The sequence below is a fragment of the Dermacentor silvarum genome, chromosome 11 (genome assembly GCF_013339745.2).
Source record: "Dermacentor silvarum isolate Dsil-2018 chromosome 11, BIME_Dsil_1.4, whole genome shotgun sequence".
Lineage (NCBI taxonomy): Eukaryota > Metazoa > Arthropoda > Arachnida > Ixodida > Ixodidae > Dermacentor > Dermacentor silvarum.
In genome coordinates, this window is record NC_051164.1 from 51,855,096 (window position 1) to 51,868,354 (window position 13,259).

At 46.6% G+C, this 13,259-nt stretch overlaps 1 protein-coding gene across 1 annotated transcript in view; it reads left to right on the plus strand.

Moving 5' to 3' along the window:
* Nucleotides 1-13,259, plus strand: part of LOC119432915 (glutamate receptor ionotropic, NMDA 2C-like) — an 83,026-nt gene that overhangs the window by 22,649 nt on the left and 47,118 nt on the right. Inside the window, exons 3-4 of the mRNA XM_049658307.1 lie at nt 1,839-1,958; nt 3,169-3,619. Of these exons, the coding sequence (XP_049514264.1) occupies nt 1,839-1,958; nt 3,169-3,619 (571 nt within the window). The remainder of the gene's footprint in view (nt 1-1,838; nt 1,959-3,168; nt 3,620-13,259) is intronic.

A 13,259-nucleotide genomic window follows, 5' to 3' on the forward strand; every position in this document is an offset into this window, starting at 1 on the left:
TTCAGCTGTGGGTCTTACGCGCTAACCACTACTATACGTTATCGCGCTCCGCGATTTGTGCGCGGTCTTGTACGCCACGCTGACCCTGAAAGCGGCGTCACTTGTGCGCGCATGTCGGAGGCATACGGCTGACAATGTTGCAACGGAATTGATAGCATTGTGTGCGGCGAAATCACATCGCTTTCATTTTTTTATTAGCGAAGCTATTTGCGTCTTTTCTCCCGACTTTGCCGGCTCTGCTGCTTAGGCTGTGCAGCGTTGTTGCGTTCAATACAGTTTGCGTTGCATGAGAAGGAATGCGGAGCGACGAGCAAGTTGATATCAACAAGGGACTGAGACAGGGTTGCCCTCTATCCCCGCTGCTACTTATGACTTGCATGGTAAGGATGAAAAGGGCGCTAGAGGGAAGCAATGTCGGGTTTATTCTCTCATACACACAGGCGGGTACAATAGTAGAGCAGCATCTTCCGGGTTTGTTTTATGCGGACGAAATTGTGTTGCTAGCTTACATCAAGGTAAATGCAACGTCTTCCTGTGGACAGGAAGGCGAGAATATAGGTCTGAAATTTAGCGTTAAAAATAGGGTGTTATGGGGGGGGGGGGGGGGGGGGTATTCAATGAAAACAGTGAACAGAGAGTGTCAATACAGGGCCATGAAATACCTCGGGTAAAAGAAGTTTTCTTGGTATATGGATAAACGAAAGCAAGAGATATACGAAAACACAGGAAAAAACAGTAATAGCAAATGGGAAGAGAAATGCGGTCGTAATGAAATACGGAGAGCTTTGGGGATACAATAGGTACGAGGTGCTCCGGGGTATGAGGCAAGGTGTAATTGTTCCAGGACTTACATTTGGAAATGCGCTTGCTTGAAGTCACGGGTACAATCAGGACACTAGGCGCTATCGGGCGCTCACAGGAAGTCTACAAATGAAGCTGTGCCGGGTGATATGGACTGGACAAATTTTGAAGTGACGGAAGAAAAATTGATTATGACGAACGACTGAGAAATATGAAAGAAAGTAAATTGGCCGGGAGAGTGTTCAAATATTTGTACAGGAGGAACATCGATTCACAGTGGAGGAAAAGAACTAGGATGCTTACCAACAAGTATGCGACCGGTATGGTGAGCAACAGGGCAACAAAGAACATCACACGGAAAGTCAGATAGCCTGGGATAATTTCATGGGTGGTGACAATGAAAAAGAAGCCTGCTATGAGTAACTACTAAAGATGAAAAACGAAATCAGGCAAGAAACCATCTATGATAACTCAAAGGCAAGCTCTTTACATTTCGAAGCAAGTTCAGGATGCCTCAGAACACGCACTTATGGAGCGAGCTGCAACAAGGAACAAGAACATGTGCTTACTGCGGTAAAGCTAGGGAAATGATGAAGCATGTTGTATTAGAATGTGAAGATATCTTCCCAGTGGTCAATTTAGGCACCTCTGGCCTCCTTGAAGCCCTTGGGTTCAGCGAGAGCAGGGGGAACATGAGCACCTCCGCAATATAGATTAGTAAGATGCGATTGTAAGATTCGTGAAATAAAAGTAGGGAAACGACAAACAACTTATGCGTACAAACACAAAGTTTCCAATAGGGGTTCACAAAGTTTGGTGAGAGAAATTCGTTGTTTCTTCTTTTTTTCGAAGATAGGTAGGGCATTATAGGCAAAATAATATCACTAGCTTGGTGGTGCAAGCCACCGCCCTCTTCTAAAGGGTACGCTCCAAGCATCCATCCATCGATCCTGGCTGCCGCCGCCGCCACGGCAGCGTTTCACAGTTTGTGCGCATGACACGTGGTGTGCTTGCTGTCCTACGCGACACATATGCAGGTGCTGGGCTATGGAGGTCGCGTGCTGGGCTGTGATAGTGTAAATGTTAGAGTCGTCCATAGCCTGGAGCTTGGAGCTGTCGTCTCAACGGCGTGCTCGCCACGTATGCACAAGGAGCACGTAAACACGCGCCAGCAAAAACGCTCCAAAGCGTGCACTCAGCGGTGAGGACACGCAGCCCCGAAAGAATCGTCGCACGGAACACGAGCTACTTCGTACCGCAGCAAAACGTGGTAAAGACCGTGAATATATGCTGGCTCGAAGACGTGAGGCAAGGCGTCGACGCGTGGCGGCCGTGAAAGACGACGAGCGTCGTGAGCACCGCGACCAGAAGCGACGAGCGGAACAATGGTTATCGTCAATCAATGCAAACAGCATAGAAAGCTTAGCTTACACTGATTACCACAGTGCGTGGGATCCGCAATTTTTTTTTTTTTTTTTTTTTAGGATGACGGTGTGAGCCGCGAGAGACTGATAATGTCACAGTAACCAAGTTCAGAGTCATGAAAATTGCTGAAATAGCTTTTTTTCTTCGTCTCATCACTCGTTGCGTGGTCCCCATCTGCTTACTGATCTTGTGATACCCAAAATTTCCGTCCCATATTGGTTAGTACTAATAGTATGTTGGGGGTGTGTGAAAACCAAAAGACAGAGAGATATTATTTCCAACTATGAGCACGCGTGATCTTATGACGTTACTTCCTGTGACTTCTGTTCAGGTTATAAAGTGAAGAACTCACTGAACTGCCTTAACGACAACTGTCATTTCTCGGTGCTTCATGCACAGTGTGGACCACTGTTAAAGGGAGCACTCTGATGTGCGGCTCTCACTTTTTCTAGCACTCTAGCTACAAGTTCCCGATGAAGGTTTGTCAATGCAGGGCACAGGTGTGAAGAAAGGTGCCAGCGCCACCAACTACAAGCCATTTGCTGCAAATCCCGTCCATTGTACTCTGATTTGTCAGAGAAGAAATTCACACCTTGTCTACACTCGTATGCACCCATTAACGGTAGACCACACTGTACTATGCGAAAGGAATAAGCATTGATTGATTGATTGATTGAACTGCACTGAAATTTCTTTGGTTCTACAAGTAAGAGTACATGTTCTTAATGTATAATCATTTCTACTATCTGTGTAAATACCTTGCTTATTGTAGTCTATGATGATTTTAAACCTCAGCTTTCTCTTTACCTGTCGCATGTCGCCATGTATGTATGGTCTCCTGGGCCCCGTCAAGCTGTTTTCTTGCAGCGGTTAGCCCAGGAGTCCAGCCCGGAAATTTTCTGGTAAATAAATAGAATCGAATTGAATTGATCTGTGACGCAGGAGGCGAGCGAACTCTACCTCAGCCTCGACCCGGGCCTGTCCGAACTCACCGAGGCCCTGTACGCGCTGCTTTCGCACAACCGGTGGTACCACTTCGTGCTGGTCACCGACGAGTCTCCCGAGGCATCCACCGTGGCTCGCAGGCTGGCCACCCTGTGCCAGGGCGCCCCCTGGCGTCCGCTGCTGCACGTCACACTCCCCGCGGCGGCTTCCGGTTCCGGTGGCGGCGGCGGCGAGGGCGGCGACGACGACCAGCGGCGGCCGGCGCCCATGCTCAGTCAGCTGGCGCGTGTCAGCGCCAGTCGCGCCCGCGTCCTACTGCTGTTCGCCGAGCCTCACCTGGCCCGCGCCGTGCTGGACGCGGCGCGCACGTTGAACCTGCTGGCCGGCGAGCACCTGTGGCTGTTTGTCGAGAGGGCCGATCCACATCCCAGAGGAGAGAGTCCGTGCCGTGAGTGCTTTGTCGCGTTCATTATATGCCTTTTTATAGCTCTCTCTATCGTCGATAGCCGGTGGGTGCATGGGGCAATCATGGCCCTTTCGTGGAGTCGACTGGTAGGTGGAGTAACGCGACCGTAGACAACAGGGGAATATTAGAAGGTACATAAACGCACAGTCATGCAGCAGGTAGAAGCAATCATTATTAGCGCATAAGGCTTTTATTAAAAGTTCTAGGTCCTTACGGCACACTTGACGACCTCAGTGAGCTAAACAATTAAATTCTTGGGTTTTACGTGAGAAATCCACAATCTGATTATGAAGCGCACCTTAGTGGAGGACGGCAGATTAAATATCTTGGTCGCCTGAAGTTCCTTACCGTGAACATAAGTACAAGAATGCTTTTGCATGTCGTAATGCAGCCGTCGCGGCCGGTATCGAACCTGCGAGAGCTGGAGCGCGGCAGTGCAATGTATTAGTCGCTCGACTACCATGCGGGGCCCCACAGTTGATTAGCATTAGCACCTGCCTCTGTCGTTCAGTAGGCGGACAATAATCGAATAAAACGGAGTTCACATTTTCGATAATTGTCCGCCGAGCGCTGTCTGAAATTCCTCCTCCTCTTTATATCCATCGACTTATCCGTCGCGCAAACGCTACTTCGTGCTCACGTGATCAGCTGCTACAACCGTGCGCCGGTATTGCGTAATCATATAACCACCAACTAACTTCCCTATACTTAGAGTTCCTCCAACACTGCACCTGAGTGACTGTAATTCAATAGTATCATGGCGTCGTATCATTCGCTGATAATATAGTATTGCGCAATCTAATTCGCCCGCTTCCCCGACTCGCAACCACCATGGCTCTTCCTGTCACGTGCATCTGTACGTCATACCGCTCCGCTGCTCTTCCGTCACTTCTTCATCGCTCGTACAGCGCCAGTTGTTTCTCCGAGTACGCAACTTCATACATTGTTCCGGCGGTTTTGTGCTCAGTTAATAATGGATCCCTGTCCGTCAGCCTGCTTCAATACGATACTTCAGGCGCAATTAAGCAAGCCAGGAAACGTTGTACATAAGCGGCGGTGTATTCAAGAAAGCTCTACGACTATAACGCGACTTCATGAAGAGCCAACTGTCGCAAGATCAGGCAGTTGCGACCGCGAACAGACGCACACAGGTTCACATCGGCTCATGAAGGGCCGTAGCAGTGCGGCGTTCGTAGCGACACCTTGTGGCGGCTTGTTCAACCACGAAGCGCCATCGCGAGAAAAGTCTTTGTGCGTGGGCGCGTTTGCGCGTCTGTGTTGTGTTGTGTTGTGTTGTGTATGTGTTTGCACCTGCTTTTCGTGGAAGGAAAAGAGTCATTACACATTCATCACGTTGCTTCTGTCTATCCCTTTACAAGAGCAGCAATGCTGAGGCTGTTATTGCGCAGTAACAGTTTCATGCGTTCTGGTTCCACTGAACATCACAAGAAAGCGCTAGCGGTGCTGCTGCCGACGGCTACGTATCCGGTATTGCGGTATTTTCGAAATTATATCAAATAGATGTTAAACAAATCGAGGACACTGAAGCTTTGCCTTTAAGAGTAGAACGCGATAGCATTCAAAGATCCCTGGCTGCTTATCAAGCTTCCCGGCAACTGCAGCATTGTTTTTCCTCACACTTCGCCTCCGCGCGCGGCTGCTGAGGAAGCGAGCCCCATCTGGATGGTGTTGTTGCAAGGAGCGAATCGCGGCGCGCCGCTGTACGAATTGTATAAATGCTGGAAAAGGGTTTTGAGATTCCCCGTAGTAGAATTATGTTTTCTCATATATTCAAATTACAGTCCGACGCTGTCACCTCTGTAGGTTGTGGTTAAGTCGTACTTTGCGATTTTATGAGGAATTTTACTTTGATAAATTCAATTATTTCACTAACGCATCTGCACCACTCGGAGGTCCTGCTTGGTCGTGGTGGTTCGGGATGATATTTCGGGCCGCGGATGGCGACGCTGGCGCCGACGCGGGATTTTCTGCCACGTGGGGCTTTTAACGCTCTCGCGTTAAAAATATAGGCACTACGAAGATGAGGTAGGCGGGCGCCTCGCTTTTGTATATACTTGTACTGGCGAGCAAAGTGCACACTTTCGAAAAGTGACCGGAGTTGTCAGGCTCAATGTACTGAGTCCGCTTCATTAGAGTGGCTACATCAGAGATGGAGTAGAGCAAGGCGATCGCCGTATTTCGCACACGGACGACTGCCACCTGGTATGCATACGTTATTGTGTAGAAAAATTGTCAGCTTTATTTCTTTCATTTGCAGAGCAATGACTCTTTTTAATTCATTTAACGCCTAGGTCGCGAGGCCATATAAATATTTGTCTTTTTTTTTTCGTTTATAGTAAGGACGTTCCATCACCACTGATTTTTTTTTTCCTTTTCTTTAGCACTTCCACACTTCAGCATATGCACAACTGTTCGTGTTCTTTTATTTGAAGTGTTTCTTATGACATTCCTATAACAATACGCTATAGTATTCCTTTCATATATTTAACATTTGCTAAACACGCCCTTCAGTTAAGCAAGAATTTCGCAGCGCTTGACCCAAATGGGTCCTCCGCATCGCGGAATACAGGCTCATTCATCTATGTCATTCTTAGCTTTATCCTTGTTTCAATGGCGCCTATTTCTAACACGTTCTCCTTTTCTTTGACTTGTCGCCGTCTTGCTGAGCACCCTTAACAATTTGCGCACGTGTAATTAGCAGCTCATGACATCCAGCAGTTGCGTTCACGTCATGCCAGCTCCCCGTTCAGCTGTACCACTGAATTGGAGTGCTCAATCATTGTACTGACACCACCTCGGTGATTTTTGTTATAGTTCTTTCCTTCAACTTCCCGGAACGTAGCGGGCAATGCGCCAGACCCGTAATGGACGGTTATAAGCCAGTGATTCATGCCTCGAAGTGATGAACTTATTTTCCGTCGCTTTGTTTTGTTGTGTTTCACACCTGACGACCCGTGATGGATTGTGTCCGGCTATACAACGGCTAGACGGCTGTGGGGTGATAGATCCCCACACCCAGGATCTATCAACCGGTGATAGATCCTGTGAGATTGAGGATGTGTGTTACGAGTGCGAAATCGTGTGGTGCGCAAAATTAAGGCACTGTCACTACAATTTAAAAAAATTACGTGGTTTAGCGTCAAAAACTACCCGCCGGCTTTGAGAGACGATGCGTTAATTTCGACCATCTGCGCTTATTGCTGCCAGGGTGGCACGGCCAAGTCAGGCATTTCCTCAGCCTTTAGCCGTGTCTCCCAAGGCAATTTTGTACCGAATTTGCCTTTAATAAATCCAAAGAAAGAAAGAAAGAAAGAAAGAAAGAAATTTAACGTGCACCTTACTATGTACGCGAGCGTTCGCCTCTTCTTTTCTTTTTTCATTTCATTTCATTTTAATACCTTAAAGACCCCTTGACAGGGGTATTACATAAGGGGTGGGAATACATTAGTACATAATTTGTATAATACAGAAATGAACACGCAAACAATAAAAGAACAAAAGAAAACAACATGAGTTAAAGTGTTACATACGTCAGCGCAAACACATAGACCTAAATAATACAAACTAAATTGCACGAGCATATAAGTATGTTAGCACAAGTCACTTTCATTGTGAAAAGTGTGCAGTGACACTCTCCATAAACGTACGAGGGCAAGTGATGGCGGCGATTTGGTGGGCCAGGTTGTTCCAATCTGTAGCGGCAAGGCAAACTTGGTGGTTGAACCTGCGACCTCCTACTCTGCACCAAAACGCCATAGCCACAACCGCGGATACTAACCCCTTACATACGCCGGCGGTTTATTTAATGGCCATGACGCTTGCGGCTGATAATACTACCACCGCCGTAACTCAGGTGGTAGAGCATCATGTTGCCGGTCCAGCTCCCACCGGCTAGTTGTCGCCATTAAAGCGCCTAGTTGGTGGCTGGTCGTACTTTCTTCTTGCATTATATACGAAAACAGACGGCAGATCCCGCGGCCTGTAGGAATCGATGTTATGCGAAGCAGTGTGCGGGGAGCCTCCCAAGTTGACGAACCGACCAAGACGTAGGCAGCTCTTTCATGACCTACATGACACGCATGTCATGACATTCATGTCATGAGTCCTCAGGAGTCCCTTTAGCTACACCTAAGAGACTTTAATTCGAAAGCCATAGTCATGCTCATGACTATGACTTCGACCATCAACCTCTAGCCTTTTCCTTCACTTAGTACCACATCGAAACCCATTGCATTAGTTTTGAGTGTTTCTCATTTTTTCGCTGAGTCATGGTCATGACTTTGACTTCTACCGCAATCCTTTAGTGTTTCCTTCACTTAGTGCCCACGTCCGAGCACATTCCAGTGGTTTTTGAGTGTCAATTTTTTTCGCTGAGCCATTGTCATTTTCTGAGTCATGCTCATGACTATGACTTCTACCAGCACCCTTTAGTGTTTCCTTCACTTATTACCCACTTCTGAACTCATTTCAGTGGTTTTTGAGTGTTAATCTTTTTTCGCTGAGTCATTCATGTTTTTTCTGGGTCATGGTCATGACTATGACTTTTACCATCGTCCTTTAGTGTTTCACTCACTTAGTACCCACGCCCAAACCCATTTCAGTGGCTTTTGAGTGCAAATCTTTTTTCGCCGAGTCATTGTCCTTCATGCTGAGTCATGCTCAGGACTATGATTTCTGCCATCATCATTTAGTGTTTCCTTCACTTAGTGCCCACGTCCGAACCCATTCCTGTGGTTTTTGAGTATTAATCTTTTTTCGCTGAGTAATTGTCATTTTTGCTTAGTCATGCTCATGACTATGACATCTACCAGCATCTTTAGTACTTCCTTCACTTAGTACCCACGTCCGAACCTATTTCAGTGGTTTTCGAGTGTTAATCTTTTTTCGCTGAGTCATTCATGACTCATGACTATGACATCTACCAGCATCTTTAGTGTTTCCTTCACTTATTACCCACTTCTGAACTCATTTCAGTGGTTTTTGAGTGTTAATCTTTTTTCGCTGAGTCATTCATGTTTTTTCTGGGTCATGGTCATGACTATGACTTTTACCATCGTCCTTTAGTGTTTCACTCACTTAGTACCCACGCCCAAACCCATTTCCGTGGCTTTTGAGTGCAAATCTTTTTTCGCCGAGTCATTGTCCTTCATGCTGAGTCATGCTCAGGACTATGATTTCTGCCATCATCATTTAGTGTTTCCTTCACTTAGTGCCCACGTCCGAACCCATTCCTGTGGTTTTTGAGTATTAATCTTTTTCGCTGGGTAATTGTCATGACCTACATGACACGCATGTCACAACATTCATGTCATGACCTATCACTTATATTCGTCATACACTCCTGTCATACTATGCCAAGTTTGCTACCTACCATGTTAACGAAACAACCAGGAGAGCACCAAGACGTAGGCGGCGGTTTCATCACCTACACGACACGCATGTCATGACATTCATGTGATGACATATCATTTATGTTCGTCATATACTCTTGTCATAGTATGCCAATTTGGGTACGTACAAAGTTAACGAAACGACCATCAGAGCACGAAGACATAGGCGGCTAGATAGATAGATAGATAGATAGATAGATAGATAGATAGATAGATAGATAGATAGATAGATAGATAGATAGATAGATAGATAGATAGATAGATAGATAGATAGATAGATAGATAGATAGATAGATAGATAGATAGATAGATAGATAGATAGATAGATTAGATAGATAGATAGATAGATAGATAGATAGATAGATAGATAGATAGATAGATAGATAGATAGATAGATACTGTCAAAGTAGCAAATGTTCGCCAAGAAATGATTCGCATTTAAAACAGTTCTGTCTTTTCGCACATAGCTCAAGAAGAATGCGCGTCTTCAATTGTACTGCTGTTTCCCTTCCTCGTGTTCTATATTTCAAATAAAACAGTGTATCCTTTTCTCGGCTGCATTGTCTGCTGGCTTCATATGTTTCTTACTCAATGGGAGGATCAGAACGAGAAACGATTAATTACAAGACTTTTTAACAGCGGAGCTGTTTAATCTTTCGGTTCGGCCGTGGAGCGTTAGCAGAAAACTGCGCCTGGCGATGACGTCACCGCGCGTTTTCTAGCAACGCCCCGCACAGCTGGTGCGAGTCGTTGCTAGGCGACGCACGTGACGTCATCGCTTGGCGCGGTTACCAGCCTCTCCCAGGTTACCCTCGCAACAGCACGTGCGCGGCCGACGTATCCTGCGCTTTCGCTGGCGTGGCGTCCCCGTGCCGAGCGCGCTCGCGCGTCATCCTACCTCAGACTGTAAAGTGGCCTTTAGAAGACTGCGTGCTAAGAACCAGCCAAACCAAGTTAATCAAAGGAAAGCAAAGACAAAGCTAAGAACCAGCCAAGCCAAAGAAAGTTAAGCAAAGTTAGAGCTAAGACCCAGCCAAGCCAAACCAAGTTAATCAAACGAAGGCAAAGTTAAAGCTAGGGAAGGGACACCAGTTTCGCTGTTTGCCCAGTCTTCGCGCCACTTGTTGTGAAGCTGCCCCTAATTTTTTTTATTAATCGGGTTCCCTGATTCGTACCCGTCCATTCATAAGGCTTAAAGTCGTAACTGGCCAAATTGAACGTCCCCGGATTTATGGGAGATGCCGTATAATGCATTGAGGCCTGAATTGATTGCGCCCACCCGCAATCCGTGAACGTGAAACTTTATCTAACAGATACCACGTGACAGCACGAACTGTGTTTTTCTTGGGTGTTTTTTTTGCTCGTTCGGATTGCCAGTGTGTTTAAGCATGCGAGAGTATTTGCATTCCACACAGGGCCATCGTGGTTGCAATTCGGTCGACCCACAATTTCGTGTTCAAGTAGAGCCGTGGCCACTGACTCAGCCACCGTGGCTGGTCAGCACGAAGAATCAAAACGAGGCGATAACGAGGAATTTACTGAAAGCTGAGAATTTAGCTGCTCTACACGCGATACGAAAAAAAAAACTAAGCAGAAACCATGAACGATGGCTGTCAGTGTAGGCGAATATACGAACGAACGAACGGACGGACGGACGGGCGGGCGGTCGGACGGGCGGGCGGGCGGTCGGACGGGCGGACGGGCGGTCGGACGGGCGGACGGGCGGGCGGGCGGGCGGGCGGGCGGACGGACGGACGGAGACGGACGGACGGACGGACGGACGGACGGACGGACGGACGGACGGACGGACGGACGGACGGACGGACGGACGGACGGGACGGACGGACGGACGGACGGACGGACGGACGGACGGACGGACGGACGGACGGACGGACGGACGGACGGACGGACGGACGGACGGACGGACGGACGGACGGACTAACGAGTGAAATAACGAACTAGCGACCGAGCGAACCAACGTTTTCCTTGCTGAATCGAACCATCAATCAGCCACTAAAACGGCCGTAAGAACCAAAGAAGGCTATTGGCGTTAAAAAATACAACCAGTGTCCCACCGGGTTGGATAGAGGCGACCGCGTTGGAGCTAGCAGGAAAGGTTCCGTGGGAAAATAATGAGACGGAGCGAATGTTCCTGGGAAAGCGTTACGGTATAGAAGCGCGACGACGGTGATTTGGAAACTGAAAAAGAGCATCAAAGCAACAAAAGGAGCAGCCACGACATCAGTGCAGCTGGCGGATGTGGTCGCGCGTGCTTTTGGGCGTAATAGGAAGGAAGAGACAGGGGGGCGAGTGGCTGTCGCCGGGGGCATTCTTGGTGACCGCAGCGTTTAGAATCGCAGCCGCCCGGGGTAAAAGTACGGCCTTCCCACGCGTGTAGGGAGGACATATCGATCGTAAGCGGGTCAGAACGCGCTGCACCTTGAATGTTCAAATATTTATTTATTTATTTATTTATTTATTTATTTATTTATTTATTTATTTATTTATTTATTTATTTATTTATTTATTTATTAAAGGTCGGTTTCGGACGACTCTCTGGTGGTGTTTCGTATAATTATGATTTATTTTTTACGATATTGTTGCAGGTTGGGCTTAAGGCAACTAACACAAATACAAACTGGGTGTTACAACATTAAAGCTACATTAATAGAGTTAAAGCCACATAAAATAAGGTTTATTAACACAAATACAAACTGGGTGTTACAACATTAAAGCTACATTAATAGAGTTAAAGCCACATAAAATAAGGTTTTATTTATTAGAAAAGTTTTTTCAGAGGTCTCCGGCACCGCATTATATGTTTACTATAATGACAAGGAATATGGGCAGGACTTCCCACAACATTCACTGCATGTTAACGTCACAGAGAAGAAAAAAATGTGATATTGGTTCTGGCACAAGGGCAACAACAACGGAAACAACGTAGGGCCGTTCACGCAAGGTCGTATTTATAACCAGCCGAAAAGCACAACCAGAACTTGAAGACACTACCTTGTTCGTCTACGGCTCGCAAAAATTTAAAGATACAGCTAAGATATAAACTGTAACAACCGAGCAATGAAAACAAGAACAATGAATTTTGCCAATAAGTGAACACAGTCCACGCGCAACAGTTTTGTTAATTTGGGACAATAATTATGCAGTACTAGAGCAAAAGAGGAGGAGGAGAGAAAATGAAGGCAGGAATGTTAACCAGAAATGCGTCTGGTTGGCTCTACGTATTGTTTTCACCTTATGCATAATATTAAAGTCGTATATATAAAGAATGGCATAGAAAAATTTACACACCATCGGAGACACAATGCGTACTTTAGACGCCTTGTGAGGTATTCCGTAGTCTGCTGTGTCATGCTTTGTTACGCGAAATGATTTGGCGGTAAATTCTCGTCTTCCATCCGTGTTTCCTTCCCTTTTTTTCCTTTACCCAGAGCTGACTATAGCAGGTCAGAACGCACAAGCTCAGGAGCCGACTACCTGGCCTAAAGAAATAAAGTCGTCTCTGTCTTGCTAGTATTTCCAGAAATTTCCGGCTGTTCTGCAGCACAATCATTAACAGTCCACCCGTGTGCGGCGTTTCTTTTTTCTCCCCAGAGAGCTTCAAAAGTACAGTCATTTCATAGATTACAACAGCCGCGAATATTCACCATTTCGATTACTGATTGTGTTTCTTCGAATCAAATACGAAACAAATAGCAATGTCTATTCGATATTGTGTTCGATATATTGAATATTTGCACACCCCTAACTGTGAGCACTCACCGGAAAACCAGCGTAGCCACCTGCAAGTCATATAAGTCCGTAGGTAAGGGTTGTGCGCTGTATGGGAGTCGGTATGAGCCCGCTATTGTAGACAGTGGAACGGAAAAAGTATAACAATATAAAAGAGGAAAACTTACAGCGGCAGTTGTCTTAGCTATAGTTGCATATATCTTACGAAAATATAATACATGCTATTATATACAATATTACGAGAGACGTTACATGAACGAAAGAGCCGCTATTTAGGTTTCTCTGCAGGGTGCGCGGCGCGGCGCGGCGCCTAAGCGCGATGTAGTAGGCTTACGGGTGGACTTGCGTATTCATCACCTCTTTTCCCTGGCTATGACAGACAGCTTGACTTACGAAGCCCTTTTTATCTCGTTCCTTGTTTTGACTCTAGCCTGTTCCCGGAGATAAGTTCTGCCTTCGCT